At 52.5% G+C, this 25535-nt stretch overlaps 7 protein-coding genes across 7 annotated transcripts; 2 read left to right on the top strand and 5 right to left on the bottom strand.

Annotated features, from left to right (window-relative positions):
* Window positions 1-1014: 1014 nt before the first annotated feature.
* On the bottom strand, window positions 1015-2660 carry MAM_07662 (nuclear localization protein; the record flags this gene model as incomplete). The annotated part of the gene is made up of 2 exons (XM_040826460.1): window positions 1015-1489; window positions 1552-2660. The coding sequence occupies 2 exons, from the start codon at window positions 2658-2660 to the stop codon at window positions 1015-1017; spliced, it is 1584 nt and encodes a 527-aa protein (XP_040675540.1).
* Window positions 2661-3722: 1062 nt separating this feature from the next.
* MAM_07663 (E3 ubiquitin-protein ligase ubr11) lies at window positions 3723-10228 on the bottom strand (the record flags this gene model as incomplete). The annotated part of the gene is made up of 2 exons (XM_040826461.1): window positions 3723-3990; window positions 4053-10228. 2 exons carry the CDS (start codon window positions 10226-10228, stop codon window positions 3723-3725), a joined length of 6444 nt encoding a protein of 2147 aa, XP_040675541.1.
* A 774-nt stretch (window positions 10229-11002) lies between these two features.
* MAM_07664 (E3 ubiquitin-protein ligase ubr11) lies at window positions 11003-11464 on the bottom strand (the record flags this gene model as incomplete). Its single annotated transcript, XM_040826462.1, has 3 exons — window positions 11003-11065; window positions 11124-11172; window positions 11238-11464. 3 exons carry the CDS (start codon window positions 11462-11464, stop codon window positions 11003-11005), a joined length of 339 nt encoding a protein of 112 aa, XP_040675542.1.
* Window positions 11465-12338: 874 nt separating this feature from the next.
* MAM_07665 (Exon junction complex, Pym) lies at window positions 12339-12968 on the top strand (the record flags this gene model as incomplete). The annotated part of the gene is made up of 1 exon (XM_040826463.1): window positions 12339-12968. One exon carries the CDS (start codon window positions 12339-12341, stop codon window positions 12966-12968), a length of 630 nt encoding a protein of 209 aa, XP_040675543.1.
* Window positions 12969-13781: 813 nt separating this feature from the next.
* MAM_07666 (proteasome regulatory particle subunit Rpt4) lies at window positions 13782-15245 on the top strand (the record flags this gene model as incomplete). Its single annotated transcript, XM_040826464.1, has 4 exons — window positions 13782-13992; window positions 14088-14474; window positions 14599-15055; window positions 15125-15245. 4 exons carry the CDS (start codon window positions 13782-13784, stop codon window positions 15243-15245), a joined length of 1176 nt encoding a protein of 391 aa, XP_040675544.1.
* A 3370-nt stretch (window positions 15246-18615) lies between these two features.
* MAM_07667 (uncharacterized protein) lies at window positions 18616-19085 on the bottom strand (the record flags this gene model as incomplete). The annotated part of the gene is made up of 2 exons (XM_040826465.1): window positions 18616-18646; window positions 18724-19085. 2 exons carry the CDS (start codon window positions 19083-19085, stop codon window positions 18616-18618), a joined length of 393 nt encoding a protein of 130 aa, XP_040675545.1.
* Window positions 19086-20045: 960 nt separating this feature from the next.
* Window positions 20046-20975, bottom strand: MAM_07668 (Polynucleotidyl transferase; the record flags this gene model as incomplete). Its single annotated transcript, XM_040826466.1, has 1 exon — window positions 20046-20975. One exon carries the CDS (start codon window positions 20973-20975, stop codon window positions 20046-20048), a length of 930 nt encoding a protein of 309 aa, XP_040675546.1.
* Between the last annotated feature and the right edge of the window lie 4560 nt (window positions 20976-25535).

The following is a 25535-nucleotide window of genomic DNA, read 5'->3' on the forward strand; positions in this document are numbered from 1 at the left end:
AGACGGACAGGACGTGCATGGGACATGTACGCACCATGGGGCCAGCTGTTCCGCGCCGAGTCGTTTCTCGGCGCTGGCGGTGCGGGGTTCGCACAACTTTATAACGGGAGGAGGGAGGGAAGGAAGGAAGGAAGGATGGAGGGAGGGAAGGTGCCCTGTGGGGTGGGCGGGGGAGCTTTTTGGTCTTTTTTTTTTTCTTTACTTCATTCATCCTCCTTCCTCTCTTCTTCTTCAGTGTACGGAGCAGCAGACGCACAGACAGAAACGAGGGGGTTGGGTGGTTCTCCGGAGAAAGGAAATGGCTCGTTGGGCTGGGTTGCGTGCGCATCGTGGACTGCGTCTGCCTGCGTCTGCCTGCGTCTGCATTAGCACGAGTGGGGAGAGTCGTCGGGTTGCTGTCCTCATGGGGCTGGCGGGCCTGGGAACAAGAGTTGCCAAGGTAGGTCCGTCGGCCCTTGGACGAGCGCGTCTCTTTGTTGCCCGTTGCCCGGCTGGGTGGTGGTGATTCTACTCTGCACTCCGCAGGTGAATCTTCTTTTGCGGCGTGAAAAAAAAATAAACATGTCCGTGGTGCGCCGTGCCCGGGAAGCGTTGTCCGTGATCAAGATTGACCGAGGCTCACTCTTCCTCCACAGCAGCCGTCCCGCGAGACGAGACGAGACAAGACGAGGCAAGACGGGCGCCGAAGAAGAAGCAGGCAGAGACACTTCATCGAGTGTCGTCTTGTTCCGAGCCCGAGGAACGGCGCCCCCGGTATGGAGTTACCCAGTAGTGATTAATGGCCGGCAGGCAGCCCGCCTTGCGCTGACGAAAAGACGCATGGGCAGCCGTGTGTACTCGGCACGAGAATCATCATTATTGCAGGCTATTCAGTCCGTGTAGTCTGCGGCATCCGTACGCCCAACGCCACCATCCTTGGCTAAAACTCCCGTGATACATGCGAATACACGTCGCTCCGTCCACCAATACAGTACACTCATCACGTCAAGTGACGCTCCTGATGCGCACGCCATCCTACGACATGCTGTACGGTACTATCGCCTTATCAATGATGGGGTCCCGGCGCGACATCTTCTCCTTCTCCGTGCCCCAGCGCGACCGGAACTCCATCTCGGCCTCGAGCGCCTGGTCAAACGCCTCTCGGCACTCGGCCGGCAACAGATCCCTGATCTCGTCTGACACGGACACCAACCCATTGAACGAAGCGATAGACTCTGCCGGTGTCTCGTTGCTTGGCCGCAGAGACGCGTCGTTGTGCGGCGCACCTTCGCAGTACGTGTCCATGACGAGGAAGTTTCTTGACAATCGGAGAGGCACGGGTGGGAACTTGGCGCTCCCCTTGGTGGCCGCCTCCTCGTCGGGACTCACTTGCTCGATTCGCACACGCGTCGGCTGCATCACGGCCGGGTATTGCAGCATGTTGGTGTGAATGTCGTAGACGCCGGCATTGTTGAACTTGCGAATCGCGTTGATTCCAGCGTTGAATATGCTACATCATGTCAGGCCGCGTTCAAATCAAAACGAGCAAACAGCGCAGTGGATCCGCGGTACCTAGCCTCTCGAGCATGTTCCAGCATCCAGTTCTGGTCATTGACGTTGACCTTGCGCTTCTTGTATTCCGGCTTCCCGTTGGGCACGGGCACGGACGGCACATTGGTGTGGTAGACGGCGCTGGCACCGTGCCAGGCAACGTACTGATTCTTGTTGTACTCGCCAGGAACAAAGTGGTCGTCGGGGTCGGCAAGCTGACCCTCCACGGCGCCCTCTTGCCGCAGTTGAGCGACATTGTAGTCGTCAGTGATGCGCTTGCCGCCAATGATGATTCTGGCGCCAAACTCCCTGAAGACTGACCGGGCCGTAACTACACCTATTGACCGACCCTTGTAAGAATGCGGGATAATGTCTCGCTCGATCATGTCTCGCTTCTCGTCGTCGTCGACGATGATCTTGTGCAGTTTTCGATGCTTCGTGAAGAACAAGTAGCTGTCTCGGAAACCAACGCAACGAGCAGGCTCCGTCGACAACATGTAGAGCCGATTCCCGCGTCCCAACACGGTAAACGTGCGACAGCGATAGTCGCGACCGCCCTCCAGGTTTCCGAGCTTGTCGACCTTGGTTTCGCCCTCGGGGTCCTCGGGCAACACACACTCGTCATTGACAATCTCGGCCACGGTCCCTTCGGCGTCGATGACCTGTTCGGCCTTTGGCGCTGTTGGCCCTCCCTTGCGACCACCTCGACCTCTCCACCCTCCGCGACCTCGACGTCGCGGCGTGTCTTCCGTCACGGTAATCATGGGGTCCCAGTCCGGCGGCTTGTTCTTTGGCGGTCGACCCAGTCGCTTTCTTCGAATCACAGGCTGAGGCGGCGGACTGAGTTGCTTGGTCTCGTCGCCTTCGCCGTCGCCGTCGCCGTCGCCGCCGCGGTCACCTTCCTTGGCAGCTGCTTCTTCCTGGTCCGACGCCATCTTGGTTTCCTCCTGGTCTTCGTCGTCGTCGTCGTCGTCGTCTTGCGCATGCGGCTCCTCGTGCTCGGAGCCCTCGCCAGCCGCAGCCACATCGACCATGGTCTCATCTTCGACGTCGGCAAAACCCTTGGGCGTGCTCTCTGCGGTGTTTGTGCCACGCGTCAGTTTTAAACGAATCTTGGTTCTGGGTGTCATGATGACACGGGCGGCGAGCCTCTTGTGCTAGGGGGCGGACGACACGGGACACACGATGCCAACGCGGGGGGGAAGGAAACGAGCTGGATAGAGACGAAAATGGCACAAAAGACAACGCCAGCCAGCAAAAAGCGCGCGGGCAATCCGCCTCCCTCGAACAAAGACAAATGCAGAGGTTGTGGGTGATATTGCGCTCAAACCAAGGTCAAAGGGGAAAAAAAAAGATGGAGAAGGGTCAACTTTGAAGAGAGGAAAAAGTCCATCCATACCCAGCGCCGCCGACGCCTTCCTAGCAGCAGCGCGACTAGAGCGTCGCCCCATCTTGCGCATTCGCAGCCGATATCTCGCAGTGTTGGTCCGCTCGTCAGTGCAGGGATTGGTACGTTTGCGCCAAAAAAAAAGAGCGTCCCGAGGAGGATCAACTGCCAGAGTTGATGAAAAGAGCTGGTTTGGATACGACGACGGGTTGCCGGTCTGCCCTTGATCGAACAGGAACTCGTTTTGACGCACGGCACGGGCTGGGACTTGAGGACGCGGCTTGATTGGCCTCCTGGTGAGCCTCGCCGGAGTGCACGGATGAAAGCACACTGTACAATGCGCACTGTCTTGTAGCCGCCGCCTCCCTCTACTCCTCAGCCTCTTCATCGCAACAACAAACGTCAACCACAGTACGGAGTACAGAGCACATGGTCGCAATCACGTCACAACTTTCCCAAGCAAAAAGGGACTGGACTCATGCCTACATGATCATCGGCGCGTCACATGCATCTATATAGTCCAACCAGTACATCTGCCATACAACTTGCCTAGCAACTCAAAACATCGTACCGACAACGACCAGCACACGGACACTCGAGCACTTTGGACGCATGCTCTCGAGAATCTCTCTTCCAACACGTCCCAAACAGACAAAACAAAACTCTCCCCCGACCCGCCCCCTCTACAACACAGTGCAGTCAGGCCGTATGGAAAAAGAACAGAAAAGAAAAGAATAGAAAACTCCCTTGACCTTTCCGGAACCAGGAAATGTATATGTAAAACCCGTGCATCTCTTTTCCCTCGTCACAGGGTATCCCAACCTCCATTGTTAATCTCAGCCTCCAACCTGCGGCTGATAAGACTCGGCACACCGTGGTTCAGTACTGTGTTCCGTATCATCGAGTCATATCTCTTTTGGTTCAAGAAGAGCTGTCGGCCGTGACGCAGCTGAGGATCCGTCTCGCCGTATTTGTCGATATAAGGCGCTGGCGCGTATGACCCAGATTGTCGGAAAAGGTACACTATCGAGCACTTCCGTACGTTCAAGTATACTCCGATATTCTTTTGGCACCTGGGTTTTCAATTGTTAGCCGGACCCTGGCTGTCTAATACCTAGACCCTATGCCCGCTCACCTTCGCATGTGCTGTTGTGCACCGCCAATCTTCGTCGTTTCCCGACCGACAGTCTCCGGCTTCTGACAACAGTTGCTCTGGCTGCAAAAGATTTCGCCGCAGAACAGGCAAATGACAGGATCTGTCAGGTCCTTGCCGGTAGATGGGCACCTTCTCCTGATTGACTCTTCAATCAGCGTGTCGTAGGTCTTGGGGAGTCCGATCAGTTCGAAAATGCCTGGATGGCTGACCAGAGCGGATTCGCTCATGTCCCCGTATCCGTTTGGCCAAACAACTTGGTGCTTGATCCAGCCTGAAACCAGGTCGGACGTTGTCATCGGCCAGCCGCACGCAGAGGCATTTTCCGTCACAGAGGCGCACATTTCGTCAAAACTGGGCAGACGGAGAGCCTCTGTCAGTCGATCAAGCTCGTCCGAATCTGCATCCTGGCCTGACGAAACATGGCTGTTGAAGTCGACACCGTACTTGACGTACAAGAAGACCACACTTTTCCGCAAAAAAGTCAGCGCATACTTCTTCACAAAGGTGTACCAGCCTTCCAGACTATCCACGCCCGGCTGTTGGAAGCCCTTATTCTCTTCCTCATTGTCGCTGGTCTTGCCAAAGTTTGCCACCTCGAGTTCCATCCCGCATTTGGTGATTGCAAGCGCAAAGTTGGCAAAGTTGATCATGGCCGCATCCTGCGATTGCTTGCCGGCAAGTCCCTCGATCCACATGCTGAATGGAATGTTTCGTCCCATGTGGAAGACGACCTTGACAAGTTCCGCCAGATAACATAGCCTGAGCAGATGAGAAATCTCGGCGCTGTAGGCAGGGACCAGGCCATATGCGCATTCAACCAGGAAAGTGAATGGATCAAGGCTTAGCAAGGGGCGATAGGCGTCCAGAGGCCGAAGAACAGAAGTAGCCGCTAGCAGGTCCTGGTTCCCAACATATCGACACACGAATAGCTGGCAGTGCTGTCTCTCGCTGTCGATGGTGAACTCGTCTACGATACGATTGGGAGCTCCGTCTGTATGGCCTGCTCCGACGGCTATGTAAGACGAAGCGGTTTCCGCAAGAACTCGCAAGTGGATGAGCACTTGTTCGGGGATTTTATCCAATAATGTCAGGCCTGGTTGGACTTCGACACCGCGTTGCTGGATTTCCACAGATGATATGGTGAAGCCGATGACTTGAACAAGAGTGTCGCTGAAGTAAAGCTCGTCTCCCCCGGTTGCCTTGACATCAAATGGGTGCCGAGTGCGCAGCCCATTCATTCGCAGCGTATCTCGAAGCCGTCGATATGCCGCCTTCAAGTCTCCCAGAAGTTGACTGCTGGGCCCGGCAGCTGCCAAAGAGTAACCAGGCTCTGGCGTGCCGGCGTTGGAGAATGAGGAGCTTGCCGGTGTTCCCAGCACAGAAGACTGCGAGTCAGGGTCGTCTCTCCCCCATGAAATCTCTGTATCCGGTTGCTGGTTCGTCAAACTTTCGACCAGACTGCCTGGTACGCTCGGCGTGTACATATTCGGTACCCTGGGCGAGTCGACCTCGGGGGCCTTACCCCCTTGCAGCCAATATGCTGAACCCATCTTCAGGTCAAGGAAATCCCCAAACGATTTGGAGGGTTGCAAATAGCTCGGGTACGATTCTTCCAGTCCTTTCCATACAATGGGGAGAAATGCGTTGCCGAGAGCTTTACACAACGGGCACACAAACTCGTTGCGCCTTGTGTCTTCTGGATGGTGTCTTGCAATCTGATGCGTATGCCGGCGATTTGTTGCCTCGTAATACATTTCAAAGCATCGGTAATGCATCATATGCCCACATCCGCTGGCAACCGGGCCAGGTCTGGACAGGTTGGCCTTGAAGCCCTTGCCAATGGTTTGGCGTTCGGCCAGAAACGTCTCTCCGTTTATATTTAGCTTCTCGACCATCCTACGATTCTCATGCGCGATTCCAAAAGGCCGAATGTCTTCGGCAGATCGATCGAGGTTGCAGGGCGTTTGCGAAGCTTCTCTTACCAACTCAGGGTCCTGAAAGTCAGTTTGACGGAGCACGCGGCTTTCGTTGAGAAGAGCAAATGTGCCATAGAGCCTCCTGTCGTCTGCGTCCTCCTGGCATAAGATGCAAGTCCCCGTTGGATACTTCCAATTATGCTTTCGGTCCTCAGACTGCCCCATTTCGTCCTCATCGTCATCCAAGTCAGAGCCCCAATCGAGGCCTGCCTGGTTCTCGAGAAAGCTTTTCTGTTGTTGCTGAAACTGCGCCATGACCTTGGCCTGCCGACTCAAGGCAGCCTTTTTCCGCCTTTCCCGCTCTTCTTCAACCGACTTGTTGGCCGGAGAGGCGGTATCAACACGGTCTACCGGGATGCCGAGGCTCACAAAAGAAGACTCGAATGCTTGCGGTCGCTTTTGCCTCAGTCGTCTCAAGACTAGAGCAATCTTGGGGTGAACCGCTTTGAATTCGTCCTTGTTCGACATCAGGGTCAGGAGAGATACAATGGTTCGAGAGTTGTTCGCCTCTGGCATGAAATTGCTGCGAGCCACGGTGGCGAGAGCAGTTTGAACAAATGAGTTTGACGGCTGTCCGGCAACTGGTTCCGATTCATTGGACTTGTCCTCGAGAATTGCAATGAGAGTCAGATGGAGAACGACTTGTAAGAACGTCTCTAACCGGGTAAATGGCACAGAAGGTGTAAACTTTTGGGCCACAAGAGGATACAAAAGTGAGTAGTAAATGATTTGGGCAAACATGCCGGTGTTTGTGAATTGCCCCAAATTTTCAAACAAGCCTGATGGCACAGGCCGGTGCTTGGGTTCATAGACGATCTCTTCGATTGTCTTGCCAGTCTTCTTGGCCATCTTCTTGCGATATGCCATCTCGGACTCCTCCCGCTGGTTTTTGTTGTAGTGTGCAATGTAGGGGTCAATCTCCTCGATGAATTCTTGACGCAACTCGAAAGTGCCCACGTCAGAAATGCCTTCGGGAGGTTTGAAAGTCGCCATTTCGTCCAAGACTCGGTGGAAGTCCTCCTGCTCTTGATACCTTTCGGGCAGCTTACCACATATCTCGTTGAAAGATAGCGGTTTGAAGCACAAGACATGCGTGATGTCTCGTCGCATTGCAAGAATTCTTGAGTTTGGCTCATCTTCAGGGGCAATGAGTGAAGTCCGATCGCTCAAGAGGACGATGAGAAGATGAATCATGTCCTCAACAATGTCAAGGTGTTGCGCGTCATCCTGCGCTTCGGATTTGAGCTCAAACAACCCCTTCACCCAGCCGTCCATACCGAACCGGTCAATGATGGATGCAAGTACTCGGCTTGGATTGCACACAACCATTGCCGTCTGAAGAAGAAAAATATCCCGGTGGTGTGATACGTCCCTCTGCCCAACACCTCGATATGTGCTGGCTTGGTGCCTCAAGCTTATTCCATTTCGAACCCACATATTGGCTTTGATCTGCGCCAGCCAAGCGCAAACTCGCAGAGGGAAATCAAAGGCAGCCATGAGGTAGTCCTCGGGGTCATAATCCTTCCTTGGGATCTGCGGCCGTCCCATCAATCTTGGCTTTGATCTAAGTTCTTGGCCGGTAAAGCTCATCAAGGTTCGAATGTCGGATGCAGGAAGTGAACGACCGCATTCAATAAGCCAGGACAAGGTGTAGTGCAGAGCATGGTGGAAGCTGATGGAATCCTTCTCAACGACGAACTTGACTACTTGGTAGGAAGTGTTCTCCGCATCAAACTCAAAGTCGCTTAGTGTCTTGAACTTGACCTCGTCCTTGATCTCTCCTTGCTTGAATCTGTGACGTTCTGCGCCCGTCGAGTTCAAAATCACAGTCTTTGCCGTAAAGCGAATTGCGTCCTGGAGATAATGTATTTCGTCGGGCTGACAGTCTCTGAATGCCTCGACTAAATTCCTTGCTTGCAGGTTGATCTGCCGTGTGACCAACGAGGCCGTTATCCAAGAGTCTGCCTCGTACTCAACATGCTCAACTACTGCTCGCACATTTGGCCCGATGCACTGGTGGAGCTTCACCAGGTCCAGGAACTGCATCAAATATCGAGGCTCGGATCTGACTCGCTCTTGGACGTGGGGACATCCGAAGAGGTATTTCAAATCTTGGTAGAAATGGTACATGCGGCGGTTGGTCACCGATCCGCTTTCAAACGCGAGTACGGCGTCAGGAGACACATCCCACGGGTGACCAACTTGTCGAGTAGTCAAAAAGGTGTACAGGATGGCTAGCAAGCTGCTCATAAAGTTTCCTCGCTCCACAACTTCGGCGGTTATGGACGGAGATGTCAACATCTGCAGCGACAAGTTGATAATGGAGTGATCTGGTTCCCTGTCACCCACCAAGTACAACTGCGCTAGTATCGTGTAAAGACTGGCGAATCTCAAAGCCAAGACGCGCTTGAACTCCGGCACTAACACCACTGTTGAGATGTAAAGCGATCGAAGGTCGATCCTGACCTTCTTCCACATCCGCAGATCAAAGAGAAGCAGCCAATCGAGACGTACACGTTGAAATACGTCTTCAGCAGGAGGCACATCATCTCGTTGTGTATAGACTTGCGGCGTCTCGATCCAGTATCTCCCAGGCCGAGGGGTGGGCTTTTCCGTTTTCCCGGGAGTTTTGGGAATATCAGCATTTGCTTTGACAAAGGCCGCAGGTACGATCAAAGGATCAGCCGTATCGGAGTCCGAAGGAGTACCATCCCGTTCTCGTCGTGCCGGTCTTGCTTGAACCGGCGGCGGAGGCGGAGGCGGAGGATAGCCTGCCATTGTGGCCTCGTCTTCTTCCAGAGCCTGGTCCGATTGTGACCAGTTCATACCCAGATCACCAACGTCTCCCCTGGCATCTACCATCATGACGTCGTCGTCCTCGTCCTCATCGCCGCCCGCTACTGAGCTAGTGGGCGACTGGCCGTCGTCGTCGTTGCCCATGTCTGCATCGTCGTCCTGATCCACGTCGTCATCGCCCATGTCGATGTTGATTTCAAGATTGCCGCCAGGGGCAACTGCGGCCTGTAGCGCCCTGATGAAGCGAACGTTTATGCCGTGAATCCTGGGCATGCTCTGCTCGTCTTCGTCTTCGTCGTCAATCACACACGACGTGTGCGAAGCAAGGCTCCCCTGACGCCACGTTTTCATCATCTCATCGCAGACTGTTCGCCTAAGAATATTACTGTCGTGCCCAATGGAGCAGCCTGAAATATCGCCTAGCCACTCAACAAGCGTGCCGCACATTTGTTCACGGAAGGTGTCTCGCGCCGACCTGATCGTAACTGTGACTCTGATGGCCTCCATGATCTTGGCCATTTGAAGCAGTCTATCAATGTCGGTTGAATAGGTCAAGATGCTTCTCCCAACAGCATCGGTCTCCCAGGCGTCCGCAGCAGCCTGTCGTCTGGTCTTCCTACATGCCCTAGCAATCTGGTCCTGGACTTCCTGGACTGTGTGTTTCTCGTCATTCCACAATATGAGGGCAAAGTCGCTGCAGGACGCGGCCTCTGGACCGTAACAGACAGATGTCAGCCGCGACGCCTCCTCGTCTCTCAAGATTGATTCCTTGGTTTTGCTCTGCCTCAGCTGTTCCGGGGAGCAGGAAACAACGTCACAAATATAGTCAAAGACGCGTCCGACAGTCATACGGAGGCTGTTCAGGAGGTCATCGGGCAGCCCGACAGCTTCCTTGGCCTTGCCCTTGCCGTGCCCAGGTTTCATGTCCGAATGTATCGTGCAGAACAAGGGCGTCTTCCACGCTTCGTGATCGCCGCAGTCGCAGCACCCGCTATTTCCGACAGACATGTGTATCCGGACCATGTGGCCGGTATGGTCTGTTGAGTCGTAGCACCGGACGCAGAGACAGCATGTGTCGTCGGTTCCGCACGTTCGGCACATGTAGGTGGCCTCGCCAGGTTTGAAAATGTGTCCGCATCGCTTGCCGCGGGCTGCTTCGGTGTACTCGACGCCCTCGACGGCGCCCTGGGCATCGCCAAGCTTCAAGCTGTCGGAAGGCTTGCCATCGGGGAACAGAAGTCGCATGTAGTCTTGGTTGCCACCCGCCAGAGACCAAAACAAGCTTGTCAGGAGTTCCCGTGCTGCATCCTCACTGTAACGGTTGTCGAACCGGGCAGGCAGCTCTGCCAAAAGCTGGCAGAGCTGCTGCTCCTGCGTAGACATTTCCGGTTCCATGCTCATGAGCTCATGGTTTCCGCCGATCTTATCCGGACTGTGCGCCCATGGACCTTGATGAGAAAAAGTGAGATGCTAGCAGCTCGTCGAGGTGCTCGCTGGCAATCTATCGTCGACGATGGGCAGCGATGGCCAGTCAATAACAGAGCTCAGCAGGACGAAGAGGGCAGGTTGTACGGGTAAAAGAGATGGTGGCAACAAAGCACCGCAGAGCTATCTTGGGAGGAGATGATGTCCTCGCTTGCTGATTGCAAGGAGGTGTTTACGTAGTGGCTGGAGCCCAGCAGTTGGTGCGCAAATGCAGGCGAACGGTCTCAGGCATCTGGGGCGCCGACGTCGTCAATTACAGGGCGGCCAGCGAATGATGCCCCTTTGCGCACCACTCTGAACCGGACTGCAGCTGTGGGACTCGGCTCAGACTCCAGACTCCAGAGTAAGAGACGTCGCCGACCTCGCAACCCGAATGCATCAATTGATAAGTTACTTTGCCAAGCTACTCCGTACCAGGCTGGCCTTTGCGCGTCACATTTCTGTCAACATGCTCTTCTTGCTCCAGTCCAGCGCGCTCACGTCACGGCGGTGGCCCTGTCGCACGGGTTTTTGCAGAGGCTGATGCTGCCCGACTCGAACGGCTTGATGCGTGAGATGTCAACTCTATTGATTTTTTTTCCATGGTGAATTGTACAAGTCTAGAGACACAAAGGCTCACTGACCCCTTGGCCATTTCGCCGCCTTCGATTGTATATCGTAAATGTAGTTACTTTACTCCTCGTCCTCGTCGCCACCATCCTCAACATACTTGCTTCGGATATCCTTCCATTGTCGCTGCATTCCCACATTAGTCCAGTGGATTGAACAGCATTATTCGCACATGACAGCTTACGCCGCGGTTGTGGTTGTCCCACCACTTGTTCACACCGTTATTGAAGCCGCTATGGCGAGAGGTTAGCCGTTGCCGAATGCTGGTACACCATGTATGCTGGGGTGAGGTCCGTACACTTCAAAGGCGAAGCCGGCTGCGAAGACGGCCGCCAGCATGGCGTAGTTCTTTCGGAAAAGGGCGCTGCACCAAGTCGCGTTAGCTTCTCGGGGTCTTGGTCGTGGTCGTGGTTCGGCTTCGATCGAGGAACTTGCCCGTAGAAGGAGTTGACGAGGGACTGTCGGATGAGCGATTAGCTGCCAGCATCGACGGAAGAGTGCGCCGTCAGTGCGGACGCTTACCATTGTGACGGCTCCGTGTGATTAAGTACTGGAGAATGCGGTGCCAGGAGGTGATAAGCCGTAAAGCTGTCGGGGGATGAATTCCTTCGAGGGTTGGAGGACTGGCTCAAAATAGCTGCCGGGGAAATTCGCGATGGACTGAGGCCGTCTTTGCCTGCTCTCTGATTGGCCAGTCTCATCCAGCGGATCCTTCGAACCCGAGGTGCGGCCAAGAAGCGGCCGTGTAGGAACAACTTGCACGAGCCGTTATGTCGTTCACGGAAGAGGGTAATGATTACGCTGAGGACCAAGCTCGGCAAACTACCTATGTGCTTCTGGTTGCTTACACATACTTGAGCATATCGCGTAAAATCCCCTCTCCAAGGCCTCATGGCAAACGAGCAACTCGCAGAGTCGGTTCAAAATGTCTCGGGAAGAAGGAGGTTTTGTATCAGAGTTCCTTTAGCTTTTTGACTCCATGTTGGATTGAAAGTTTCAAGCCGATTGTCCTCTTCATTGTTTCCGTCTCCAATGTGCACTTCATGTACTACTCCTTTCCCTGTTCAGGCGGTTTTGGCTCTGGTGTACAATTAATTATTCAATGCATAAAATTATGATGATGTGGGGTCACCTTTTCAGGAATGTGACGACTTGCGCCCCGCGCCCGTCGAGCAGAGCACAACAGCTCGCCTGGAGTGTGCTCAGTCACAGACTCACAGCAGCAAGCATAACGTTTCGAGGCAAATCTTTCAAGCGTGGCCATTATTCGTTCATTCATCACAGCCAGTTCCTCTCGTGGATTTCTGACGATCTTACTTTTCCTACCCTTCCCCACCTGCCTTGGCCTTCTGAATCCCACTGCTCCTGTCACGAGCTCCCGCAAGCCCAGCTATTCGCGATGCCTTCACAGGCCACCACCACAAGCACCACCAACGCAGGAATCGTCACGGACGAAAACAGCGGAGAGCGCCACATTCCCGAATCCGTCCGCGCCGATGGAACCACCCGAAAAGCTATCAAGATCCGACCCGGCTACCGCCCGCCAGAAGATGTCGAAGTTTACAAGAACCGGACCGCCGAGGCCTTCCGGGAGCGAGGTCGAAGAATAGGCATTCCCGGAGCTGCGGGCATCGAGGAAGAGCATCCAGAGCAGACCCCCTCGACAGCCAACAGCAAAAACGCAAAGCGGAGAGAAGCTCGCAAGAAGGCCAGAGCAGGTGCGGACAGCGACGTCGCAACCGAGACCAAATCAACGACTACGACTGCAGAGAGCCCGAGGACTGAAGAGGTCGATCCGGAGGTGGAGCGAGAGAAGAAGGCCCGCAACCTTAAGAAGAAGTTGAAACAGGCCAAGGAGCTCAGGAACAAGAAGGAGGGTGGGGAGACGCTTCTGCCGGAGCAGATCGCTAAAGTGATCAAGATTAACGAGCTCATTCGCGAGCTGGATGCCCTCGGTGTTGATGCTGAGGGCGGGCCCAAGTCGAACGAGGGCAACGGGGTCAAGACGACAGAGGAAGGGAAGGATTGAGCTGGTACGGACGGGGGAACGACTTTGTTTGACAGGGTGATCCATTCATGATTTGAGAAGCAGAGGATAAGGACGGCCATGTTGGTTGTGGATTTCATGCTACGGGAGTTACGGCGTTGTATTATCTCTTCCACGTTCGGTTGCATCGAGAGCCGGGCCGAGAACTATTGCGGTTGATCTTTCACATACCCATGTGAGCCTTGGAGTGGCTGACGTCGCCGTAACGCGTGTGGGCGCGATAGACGCGGATGGATGCTGTGGATGACAGCACTCCAGAGCATGGTGGAATTTTTGGCGAGATGGAGGTTAGGCACGTTGCCGCACATGCGCATTGAGCAACCATCAGAACATTCGACAAGATCGAACACAGTAATTTGCGGCCGTACACATAACCAAGACAAAAGCAAACTCGCATCATTAAAGAGGTCTTTGACCACAGAACCCGCCTCCCTACGATGGCACTTGTAGCCTGTAGATACCAGGCAGGTGAAGCAAAGGTGAATTGATTTGTGAACGCCGCCCGAACCGCAGGGTAGGTCCGGTGAAGCACGTACCGACCTTCTGCCGGCCGTGGCGATTGGCGGCTCCACCCAAGGCTCCAGCGCGTGAGGTAAGCTTCCTTGCCATTGACAACGGCGTAGCAACCACCAGCACCACATCATCGGCTTCATCTCTCGCTTCATCGTCGGCGCCTTTTGCAAGGTGCTCTGTCCCCGGTATCTCCACGCGCGTTACGCCCCACCGTCCTCCTCGACTGCTCCCGATACCTCAACTCTTTGGACGCCGAGTCACTTCGGTGCAGCCGCCGCTGACATGACGCCCGAGGAAGAGCGCCAGGCCACCCTCGACTCGTACCGACAGAAGCTCATCGAGTCCCGAGAATGGGAGGCGAAGCTGAAAAATCTCCGGCTGGAGATCAAGGATTTGCAGAAGGAGTTTGACCGTACCGAAGACAACATCAAGGCCCTGCAAAGTGTAGGCCAAATTATCGGTGAAGTCTTGAAGCAGCTTGATGATGAGAGATGTACGGACAGTCCCCGCCCAGAGGTTTTGCCGCCTCTTTCCGCGAAACAGAATCCACACAAACCATGGCACGTGCTAACAAGTCGAGCAACGCAGTCATCGTCAAGGCTTCGTCAGGGCCTCGATATGTCGTCGGCTGCAGATCCAAGGTGGACAAGGAGAAGCTGAAGCAAGGCACGCGTGTCGCGCTCGACATGACGACGCTCACCATCATGCGCATGCTCCCCCGGGAAGTGGATCCTCTCGTCTATAACATGTCGCTGGAGGACCCGGGACAAGTCAGCTTTGCTGGTATCGGAGGGTTGAATGACCAGATCAGAGAGCTAAGAGAGGTCATTGAGCTGCCACTCAAGAACCCCGAGCTGTTTCTCCGAGTCGGCATCAAGCCCCCCAAGGGTGTGTTGCTTTACGGGCCGCCTGGAACCGGGAAGACCCTTTTGGCAAGAGCAGTGGCTAGCAGCCTAGAAACGAACTTTTTGAAAGGTATGTCTGTTTGGACCAAGGAAAAAATAAAACGAAAAGAAAAAATTAGCACAGTACAGCCATCATTACTCTACACGTCAATACCTTTCCCCCCCTTGTTCAAGAAACTAACTGTGCGTTGCAGTGGTTTCATCGGCCATTGTCGACAAGTACATTGGCGAATCTGCACGTCTTATTCGCGAAATGTTTGGCTATGCTAAGGAACACGAGCCCTGCATCATTTTCATGGATGAAATTGATGCTATTGGCGGTCGTCGTTTCTCCGAAGGTACTAGTGCTGATCGCGAGATTCAACGAACCCTCATGGAGCTCCTCAACCAGCTAGATGGTTTCGACTACCTGGGCAAGACGAAAATCATCATGGCAACCAACAGGCCCGACACTCTAGACCCTGCACTGCTGCGTGCGGGTCGATTGGACCGCAAGATTGAGATTCCCTTACCGAACGAGGTGGGGCGTTTGGAGATTCTCAAGATTCACGCACAGAGCGTCGTCCTGGACGGAGACATTGATTTCGAGAGTGTGGTCAAGATGAGCGACGGGTTGAACGGCGCTGATTTGAGAAACGTGGTGACGGAAGCGTGAGTTTCACTCCTTCAGAGGGCCGGAGGGCCACCGAGAGAAGATGCAGGGCTAACTACTGCATACAGAGGTCTGTTTGCCATCAAAGACTACCGGGATTCAATCAACCAGGATGATTTCAACAAGGCAGTCCGCAAAATGGCCGAGGCGAAGAAGCTGGAAGGCAAGCTAGAGTACCAGAAGCTGTAAGAATCAGCATGACAGAAGGTGAAACAAGAGACCGGCGCCCATAGACGAGGATGGCTAGGCAGGGGGTGCTAGGTCGACGGGGAGCGGCGTCCAGTATCAATCTTGTAAGACTGTACAATAAAAATAAAGATGGGGTTCTGCAACGTCACGAGGTGCTGCTAGATGCTAGATGCTTGAAAGGAACAGGCGACATGTTCTGTAGCCACGGCGAAGATGCTGCCTGCTGTCAGTCGTGTTTCGTGGAGGCGAGAGAATGAATGCCTGGTGAAGGCCAGTCTGTGTCTAGACAAGATGACCGGCAGCGGCAGCGGCAGCGGCTGCGCGAATAACATGGCTTCGAGGCAACTGTTCGCATAGAAAGTAAATAATTCTAACAATTATTCTACTACTTGCGATGGACTAGCTCTATTGAGCCATAGCAAGTGCCAGCTGCAGTCATCCCGGTGGTTTGCCGGACCCCTGGCCATGAGGCTAAAAGTATCCAATAAGGCACCAATACAGTGCCTTGTGTATACTCGAGCCATAAGCTCGAGTCCATTACAGACAGGGAAAGAGGCGAAACAGCTGTCATCCGGCCAGGCCGCAAAAGATGCTAGGAAGAACACAGCGTCTCAACCAAGACCTCGGACCCTCACGAAAGCAAAGCAGTGGCGGAACGTGAATAAGTGCACCCGGCAGGTCTGAATCAAATATCTTCATGTAAAGTCGGTGAAGACTGCATCAAGTCTCTCCAAGTACGTGTTTCGGTCTTGCATTTCTCGTCAATCATGTCACAGATGTTGGGGCGCTAAAGACGGGCAAAGAATCTACAATCGGCCTTGCTTAGTTCTTCCGGAGAGTAGGAGAAGTAGCTGGGTAATATACGATCGTAGAATATCTCCGTGAAGGCTGCTGGATCCTTTACCGCCAGCGTGACCCAAAACGCCCCGTGATACACGAGAGGGCTCTGCACCTCGTCGGTAGTTCTGAAGCTGTTCTTTTCGCTTTAGGAGCTCGAGGATGCAGCATGTTTCGGTGCGAATTCGATGGGTCCAATCTCGTCGGTTAATCCACCGCCGAGCCAGTATGGCGGTTGTAGAAATTCGATGGGCGATGAGCAGGCAAATTCTAGGTCAATGATGCAAGTAATATTCCAGTCCTTATCAACGAAGATGTGGCCGTACTACTTCTCCAACGCGGTAAGGCAAGGGAAAGCCGAGCAACACGAACTGTGGGGGGTCGACATGGACAGGAATACAGAGATTGAATGATCTATGGCGCCAGTACTCTTGCGAAGAAATAGTAACGTCTGTCGGTTTGGTGCCAAGGTGATGTGCTACGAGATCAGCCAGAAGAGGACGATAGGTCTCTATGCGCTTGTAGAAATTCCCTTCTGCTGCGGGTATTCTAGAGCGTGAAGGACATTTCTGCTTTTCGCTGTTGCGGCAGAAAGAGTGACGGGGCCGGAGAGTAGGTTGCGAGTCGTCGTAGCGGGCGGATGGCTTGAGAAAAGGAGTAAGGAAAAGTCGGTTGCTTCGAAGACATCCAATATTGCCGACTCAGGCTCGTTGGCTCGAAACTCGGCACCAAGAATTTGGGTCGCCAAGATCTCACCGCTAGAATTTCACGGGCCATAACTCGTGTCACTCTCGTGGTCCTCCTGTCGGGCAGTAGTCCACAAGAGAAGCAAGAGCGCGTTCCAGCTGAAGGATGTTGCACTACAAGACCTATTAGCATCTCGGGCTCGTGACGCCGCCGAGTGGTAAGTAAGGCGGCTCTGTAGACCCCGCATCGCTGGCAAGCAGGCGCCGTGTCTCAGGTATAAGGGACTCCAAAGCTTAGACTGCACCTGATTCACAATACCTCTCTTGGCGGTGATTCCCTGGACATTGTGAGGCATCTCACCCACCTTTTTGCACACGCGAGGTGCCATCCTGCTCTGGCTCTCTTGCCTTGACCGAGGCCATCTGCGTGAGAAAGACGGCGAGACATGTTGTTGCCGGTTTTCGACGACAGCAGGATGAAATCGAGAATTGCAGGTTGGAAGAGCAACATACAAGCACGGCCATGGCAGTTGAAGGATGGTGTTGATGATTCCGACACGTCCTTTTTCGTGGATGAGTACCCCGGAATATTGTTCCGGGGCGCGGAATTACCCGCGCCAACCCATCATCATAGCAATGCTAATGTGACACCACAGGGTTACCCCCGGAAGTCGGCAGCGCCGGTATACAGATTCTGCCTGGGATGTTAGGTTCCTCGTTCGTCAACGGGAGACCCAAGGTCGGGTGTGCCAAGGGCGGTGAGTTGCGCAGTTGGTGAGCAGATGAACGATTTGATGCCTGCACACGGGCAGAACGCGTGCATTTCCACACCTTCTCTGGTGGTCTGGTAAATTCTGCATGTCTTTGACAAATGGAGGGATGAGAGAGGGACATAGGAAAAAGAAAAAAAAACCTAAAAAACATACAACACTAGGTATTCGCTAGTTGTCACCAACCTAGCTACTAATCTAGCGCTTGCCAGGTTATCCTAGAAGATCGGACGGGTTTCTGAGTTTTCTAGCAGCTGTGGTCGTATGTGCTGGAGAGAGTAGCTATTACAGTATATATACATATTATAGATATAATTTTAAAGTTAGAGGGGCTAAAAAAACATACAACACTAGGTATTCGCTAGTTGTCACCAACCCAGCTACTAATCTAGCGCTCGCCAGGTTATCATAGAAGATCGGACGGGATCCTGAGCTTTCTAGCGGCTGTGGTCGTATGTGAGGACAGTATCGATAGTTATGATATATATAGGTGTTAAACCTGACGGTGGTCCAATCCGTAACTGCTCAGTGCAGCTCTGGCTGAGCCTCCATTTTCCGGCGTTCTTGGAATGTCTCAAATAGCCGAAATAGCAGTCACACAAGCCCAGCAGAAAATGCGTAATCTATTCAACAACAGTATCAACGAAAGATGGCGGCGAGACCTGAAAACTAGCTGCGGCAGCTGAATCGGCAAAATCAACCATCATCAAGAGCATCAACTAGCCGGGCCGCTTAAATAGTGATAGGTTTGCCCTCCAGATGGCTTCGATTTTGGACCAAGTCCACTATCAATCACATCTACAGGGCGCATATCGTAACAGACAGGGTTCTCCTGCCAACAACTGCCACATGAAGAGGCAGTGATGAGTCATGCCTCATCACTAGTCATCTGTTACGAAATAAAAGGTCAGATCAGTGAGTATGTAATGGTTGTTTTTCTTGAGCCATCTGAATTGCCAGAAGTCCTGTAGGTGCCTACATATGTAAGGCAACCACCTGTGACAACAGGTCAAATCGGCACTTTATTTCGTAACAGATGCCGTTTCACAAGGGGAGAAATAGCTGCCCCAGCTATATCTAACTAGAGTCGCTGGAATATCCAGGATATCTAAAGCGCCTAGAGTAGCTACTATAACTAGGCTTGATTTGAAGGGACTGGCCGGGTCCAAAGTGAGCGTTGCTGACAGGCCCGTATCGAAGGCCACGGGCGGGCTCGGTTTGAACGTTGTGGCCGGGATTGAAAGGAACGTTGTGGCCAGGACTGAAATGAGCGTCATGGCCGTATTGAGGATTGCGGCAGAGCTGTTGAGATCCAGGCTGTTGAGCCGGGTGGTCAAATTCAGGGCTTTGAGCCGGGCTTGATTGAAGCTGTTGAACTTGACGAGCTTCGAGCCGGGATGGAAGGTCCCTGCCGGGTTCAATTGGAAGCTTCTGGCCGGGCTCAGATTGAAGGTATTGACTATCTGACTGTGCAAGTCATAGGCAGGCGCGGATTGGATTAGCTGACCACGCTTCAATAGAGTCACATAGCCGTTCTTGAGTTGCATAATGATACCAGGTTCAATTGGAAGGTTAACATCGGTGAATTGAAAGTCCCTGCCGGGCTCGATTAGAAGCCCCCCCCTGCAGGGCTCGGATTGAAGCCGCTGGATTGAATTCCTTTGAATTGGGCGGCCTCGCCGCTGGGCCCGATACCAAGCTCGTTGGGCTTGGTCTCTCCAGTAGTCACAGTCTTGTTGAAGCTTCTAATGTTGCTGCCACTAGCCCTAGTACCAGTTGTAGAGGCTCTTTTCCTGCTGCTGGAGGTAGGTCTGTTGAGCCTCTAGGGCTTGGAGAGCTGCTGGTATCTTTGGTATTGAGGGCTAGCTAGGCAGAGCTCTTGAAGATGCTGGAAGACCTGATTTCTTGACTGGAAGGCCTTCCTGTAGATGCCACAAGTACGGCGCTGCTGATCCTTGCGATGGAGCTGTTAGAGCCGCTGTTACTCCAGTTGATAAAGCCTGTCTAGGGGGATCATTTTGACAGGGCTGGTGGCTGCAGCCGATATCGAGGGATTTGGCCGGGCTGAACAGAGCTATCGAGAGATATCGAGAGCTATGACTGGATTGAACAGGGCAGCCGGATTGACGATGGACCTGACGATTTCGTGCACGATCTTGTGGTCCGCTACAACCTGGGAAAAGCTACAGCTGCCACAGCTCTTGAGGCCATTGCGAGAGGCTGATTGAGGGTGCGTGCCGTGCGGTCCTAGTAAAAGGGACGGCTTTGACGGAATTGGTTGACAGGTTCGATTTGATAAGGGTCCTGGTAAGCTAGGCAAGGTCCTTGAATAGCAAAGCAAACGAACAATTGCTACCACTTGTTACGAAATAAAAGGTCAGATCAGTGAGTGGGTGGTGGTTGTTTTTCTTGAGCTATCTGGGTTTAAAAGTCCTATAAAAAGGGGCTGGCTCGCGCGTTCTAGGTGCCCAAGACAGCCACCTGTGACAGCAGGTCAAATCGGCACTTTATCTCGTAACATTATCGTTGTGTTCAAGTGATAACTCTGCCTTGGCTAATCTCATTGCTGTTCTTTCAGCACGAATTTCGGCTTGTTTTTCAGCACTCCAGAATCTAGATTGGTATTTGCGCGTATTCTTGAATCGCTTTGCTGTTTTCACAGCCCTTTTTTCAGCAGCAGAAGCCTTTTCCTGCGCTACTAGTTCTGCTTCGCCTGGTGATATTGATGGGATTGGAGATCTTGCAACTTCTTCCATGAGCTGCAACTTCTCATCTCTGCCTCCTTTAGCTTCTGCTTGATCCTGGCTGGCTTTTATACCAAGAAGTAAAAGAGCTCGTAATGTGAAATTTGCATCATTGCCACCATTATGAAGCCAACTATATGGACACCCAAGTTCAGTAAGGAGTTCCCCAAGAGTAAGAGAAAAGTGTGGAAGAACTTGACCCGTGATTCTAAAAGTATCAAGACACTGTAGTCCTTGTAGATTAAACCCTATATTTGATAGGACATGAACCTCATGTCTAATATCATGTCCGACAAGAATGACATTTCGATCTGTAGGAATAAGAGCCTTGATTTGATCAAGAACCTCATCAAGTTTTATCCAGACAGGCTTCCTAAATAAAAATTTAAGCATAGCCTTGCGATAGTATTTTGGTGATCCAGTCACAAAATTATATGTTGATATAAGCTTTTCAGGAGATGTAGCTGTAGAAATATCTCTGGTATCAAGAATCGCAAGGCCAAGTTGCGTATCCACATTTCGAGAAAGGTCTCCCCTAAACTGAATATTATTCTCAAAGTCAATCGCCACGAGAATAGTGTCTTGGTAACGTAACGGTGCCTCTTCTTTAGGACCCAGGATCTGAAGGAGGATCTCTAGACCATTTTTGACTATTTGGTAGGTGGGCTCGCGTTTTCGGACTTGATCTTCCATGGTAGGGATTGAAATTAACGTGGAGTAAGGTTAATAAGACCTTAATAACCGTATATAATGTGCCTAGTGATAAGAAGTCGTGAAAGCTTAGGCATAAGACCTTGAACCCAATGAGGCTCAAAGGTTTGCAGTTTGTCCGGCTTTAAGGGTATAAGGTATCAATGCTTGGGTCGCAAAAGGCAAATAATTTGCATAGTAATCGCTATCGCGTAATCAAGAGCCCCTTTGATCAGCGATGTGAATCAAAATATGCAAAGTAGTGTTTGATGATCCGGCGGTGCAAGCTGAGAGAGGGTTTGGAGGGAACTCAGCGCGACAGTGGAAGAGAGCAGTGCGATGAATGGTCAAAGAGAATGGATAGTGCGATTGAAGAAGAGAATAGTGCGATGGAAGAAGAGAACAGCAAGCGGGGTTTTTGGGGAAGAGCTGCGCTACGTATCAAGTAAGCCTGGTTGGCCGAGTGGTTAAGGCAGGAAGCTAGTTATGTAGTTGAGGCTCTTCCGTGTAACACTGGACGAGTTCGACCGGACGACCCCCGGCCTAAAAGAGCTTATCCAACTCATTTCCACCTTCCTAGTGCTCTCAGAGAAGGTGAAAGGCTGCTTTCCAGCCGTCCAGAGATTGATCTCCTCACTGAAGTGCGAGAATTCCAACGCCGACACTCCAGAGTCCAGACGCCTCAAAAGAAGTGGTCTGTGGCGGCGGGTCAGGTTCCACCATTCACCCCAGTTTACAACTTTACAAGCGCTCTTCGTTGAACAAGGAAGGAGGCTCGGAGGAAGTGGCTTGTTGTGGAAAACAAGGTTAGGCCTCGCAGTACGGAGTAGTCAGATGTCTGCATGTTCACTTCGTCCGGCTCGCCCGTGCACGTGCAGCCCACCAGTGTGTGTGTAGGAAGGTCGATAAGATAAGGTGGTCTACCACACAAAAGTGTTGTGTGGGCCACAAATCAGGGTCAATCTTTTTAACCTTGATTTTTAACCCCTGTCAGCACAAACGCCACCAAGACAAGGTGGGGATAGTGCTTTGTACCGTCCCTCAGCAATTTTATTTTATCCGACTTTTGAGTACTTTTACAGCCATCTCTATGTTGCAGAGCATTGTGCGTCCAATTCGCGCTACAATTACTAACCCCGGTTTTCTGAATCACAGCCCAAGTCCTTCGGATTTCTGGTCCGCCATCACCGAGGCTTGAGACCTCAGACCTCCGTCGCAGGATTATGTCTATGCTGCGCCGTCATATGGCGGCAATATGCTGCAGCTGCAGTGCTTCCTTGGCCTGGCTGGACTGGCAAATAATTGTCCAGCTGAATGAAGCGTACGACGAAGCGTTGCATGATCCTTGGTGCACTGCCTGCTCCTCTAATTGCATTTTCCATTTTACGGTCCCGACTATTTTGCTTCCACCCCCTCCGACCCAGGAACCCGTCCCAACCAAGCCTGTCACGCTGTCACCCTTTCATGTACAGATTTGCATGCAGCTGCTAATAGCATAGTTGTCGATTTCAAAAATTACGAGCTTGTCGCTGGCGCCTGAGCCTAAATATAGAGAAAGTTACCAGGGCAAAAAACCTAAAAAACATACAACACTAGGTATTCGCTAGTTGTCACCAACCTAGCTACTAATCTAGCGCTCGCTAGATTCTCCTGGAAGATCGGACGGGTTTCTGAGCTTTACTAGCGGCTGTGGTCGTATGTATCATATGCTGCTACTATTTTGTGCTATGTACTCTGTAAGTTATAATTTGAATATAGAGGAAGTTCAAAGGGGCAAATCAAAAAAATTACATACAACACTAGGTATTCGCTAGTTGTCACCAACCTAGCTACTAATCTAGCGCTCGCTAGATTCTCCTAGAAGATCGGACGGGTTTCTGAGCTTTACTAGCGGCTGTGGTCGTATGTGTCATTTGCAGATACTATTTTATGCTATGTATAATTGAAGCATGGAGGAAGTTCAAAGCGGCGAAGCGAAAAGTTACACACAACACTAGGTATTTGCTTGTCGTCACCGACTGGTTTCTGAACATGGTCAGGGCATCATCCAGAGCTCTCTCGGGAAACTCCGCTTCGCTGCTAGCTGCGCAACCCCCTCAAGTCGCACTCGAAACGCAGCCATTCGGACGGCCTCTGTTCGCAACCACTCCGGCGACCTTTGTTCCAATTCACCCGCACTGGCACGCTACTCCATGTTTCGCCCAAGCAATGCATGAGCAGTCGTTGATGGGTAGGACCCAAAAGATCGAGCAGCGGCCTTACTTTCGAGACCAAGTAAGCCGGCCACAAGGCGCCAAAAGATGCCATACCGTGCTGTGTGCTTGTGTTTCCCAAGAAATTCCGTGCGACAGCTCGGCGTTGTCTCCGCGTCCTTACTGCCCAGTGCAAGATGCTGGAGTTGTTCTTTGTCCTTCCACTGCCGCACAAAATACCTTGGCGCAAAGTACCATTGAAAAGTCAGACGTAAAGGCGGTAGCTTCGGTCCTCGGGCATTGATGACAGGCATCATGTTCCATTCACATGAAAGAGAGTTGCGCACGAGACTTGTCGAGCGACAGTTTGACCTATCGCAACGGGGCAGGCAACTTCTTGACCGTCTGCTTTGGGATGCTTTTGTGGGTACTCCGTAGTAGATCTAGAATGTGGCAGCGTGGGCCATTTAAAGGCAAGACACTCAAGGCGTGCACCGTCATTCTCGACCCTGGCCTCGACTTCAACGTCTTGAGCTGATTTGACATGGTTCTCGTCCAACCTCTCCTATCGCACGGCATCCCCTCTCCACAGTCTTTGCACGATAGCTTCACATATACCCACCATGGTATCGGGCAGATTTCCACGGTCTAACTTTCTTCGGCTAAGTTCAAGCGCATCAAGCTGAATCGGGATCCTGACAAGACCCTGGAGAAGCCAATGGTCTCGCAGAGAGAGCTGCATCTTATCGACCGTTTCCTGTCAGTCTCGGGCGTTTTTGAATCAGTCAGGTTGGTAAACGTCTTCTCGATGCAATTCCTTCCTTGTTTTGTGTGGATCGTGTCATTTCCAATTCTAGATCAAGAGCTCGGATCCAAGTGAAAAGCCTTGCGTTGGGCCGGGATGTGATGATAACTTTGGGGCTCCCAAGGACTACGCGGGAAATTGATACATCAACTTTCTGTCGAGCGAGCATGCAAGACGGGGATTTCTGTGGAAGTGGATCTGCCTCGTTTTAATCCTTCTCCAAGCGATCTGCTTTTCGGTTGGATGTTTCTACAACGGCGAGATTGATGTAGCCCTGGTCCATTGATAGGTGGTCGCCCGAGAGCCGCATTATGTTGAGCTCGTCTCAATAATGCTGGTTTTTGAATCCAGGCATCAGGTCCTGAGGAAAGTGGTGGCACTGCCAGTGAGTGCCAGCTTGAGTGCTGTGCGCCTCGTTGACTCCCAGGCAACAAACTGGAACGAGTCCGTCAACTTTGCAGAATTTGTGGCTCCCATGTCTCGCCCGTGAGCGCCTTTCTCTTGTCCCTTGTCCTAGTGCCCGGTGGCTTGTTTTGAGGGCGCCATCCGAAAGCTGTTGCACACGTGACACGGCCATCCAGGGCTGAGCAACAAGCCGAATCAGGAGGCAAGGCGCCTACGGAGGTCTATTGCTCGGGGCGCTCACCATTTTTGCTCGGGGCGCTCACCACCCCATATGACCCACTTTTTATGCGGCAAGCCCCGCTGCCATGCCCTGTAGTACATTCTTGGTACAAAGATATGGCAGCTTTACTTAACTCTAAAATGCTTCATTGAAAATCAACGGATTTTTCAACAATGCTGCAGCCGTACGAATTTTTCAACAGGCAGCAGCTTTTTCCTTCAACAACAACATCGCGATGCCTCACGAAGGCCCTCACAACCCCTTAAATCCGCCCTTAAATTTGCCGCCCCAACGAGGCGCTTAAAGACCTCCCGCACCAAGCATTCGCAGAGATTGCACACAAGTAGAGATTGAACCTGCCGCAAGGAATCAACGCTCCCGCAAGGAATCAACGCTCCCGCAAGGAATCAACGCTCCTGCAAGGAATCAACGCTCCCGCAAGGAATCAACGCTCCCGGCAGCAGCCGCCGGCGTCATTACAACGATCGAATCGCAATACAAATAACAGGGAAAGAAGACCAATTGGAAGATAGGGCTCCCTTGAGATTGAGGAATTCATTCCTTCAACGCCGTTGCCGCTATCGCAGCCGATAGATGTAACTAGATGGGTAATTAAGCGGCCGGAATAACTAGAAAATCCAGCCCGATAGTGAACATATTAAGCGAAAACACCAGAAATCGCGTTTTTGAGCGATTTAGAGCGGCGCTGTTGAGAAATTTGTATAAATTTATACAAGCACCTTTTTGATTAATTAAGGGCATTTTGCTGCCATACATTTGTACCCAGAATGTACCTGGTGCATGGCAGCGGGGCCGCTAGACCAAAAACAGGGCGTGGTGGGGTATTGAGCGGAGCGCCCCGAGCAAAAAGGTGAGCGCCCCGAGCAATTGACCTACGGAGCGCGGCTGACGGCCCGGAGAAGCGGCTTTGCCCGGCTGGC

Source organism: Metarhizium album (assembly GCF_000804445.1).
Source record: "Metarhizium album ARSEF 1941 chromosome Unknown scaffold_34, whole genome shotgun sequence".
In the NCBI taxonomy this organism is placed as follows: Eukaryota; Fungi; Ascomycota; class Sordariomycetes; order Hypocreales; family Clavicipitaceae; genus Metarhizium; species Metarhizium album.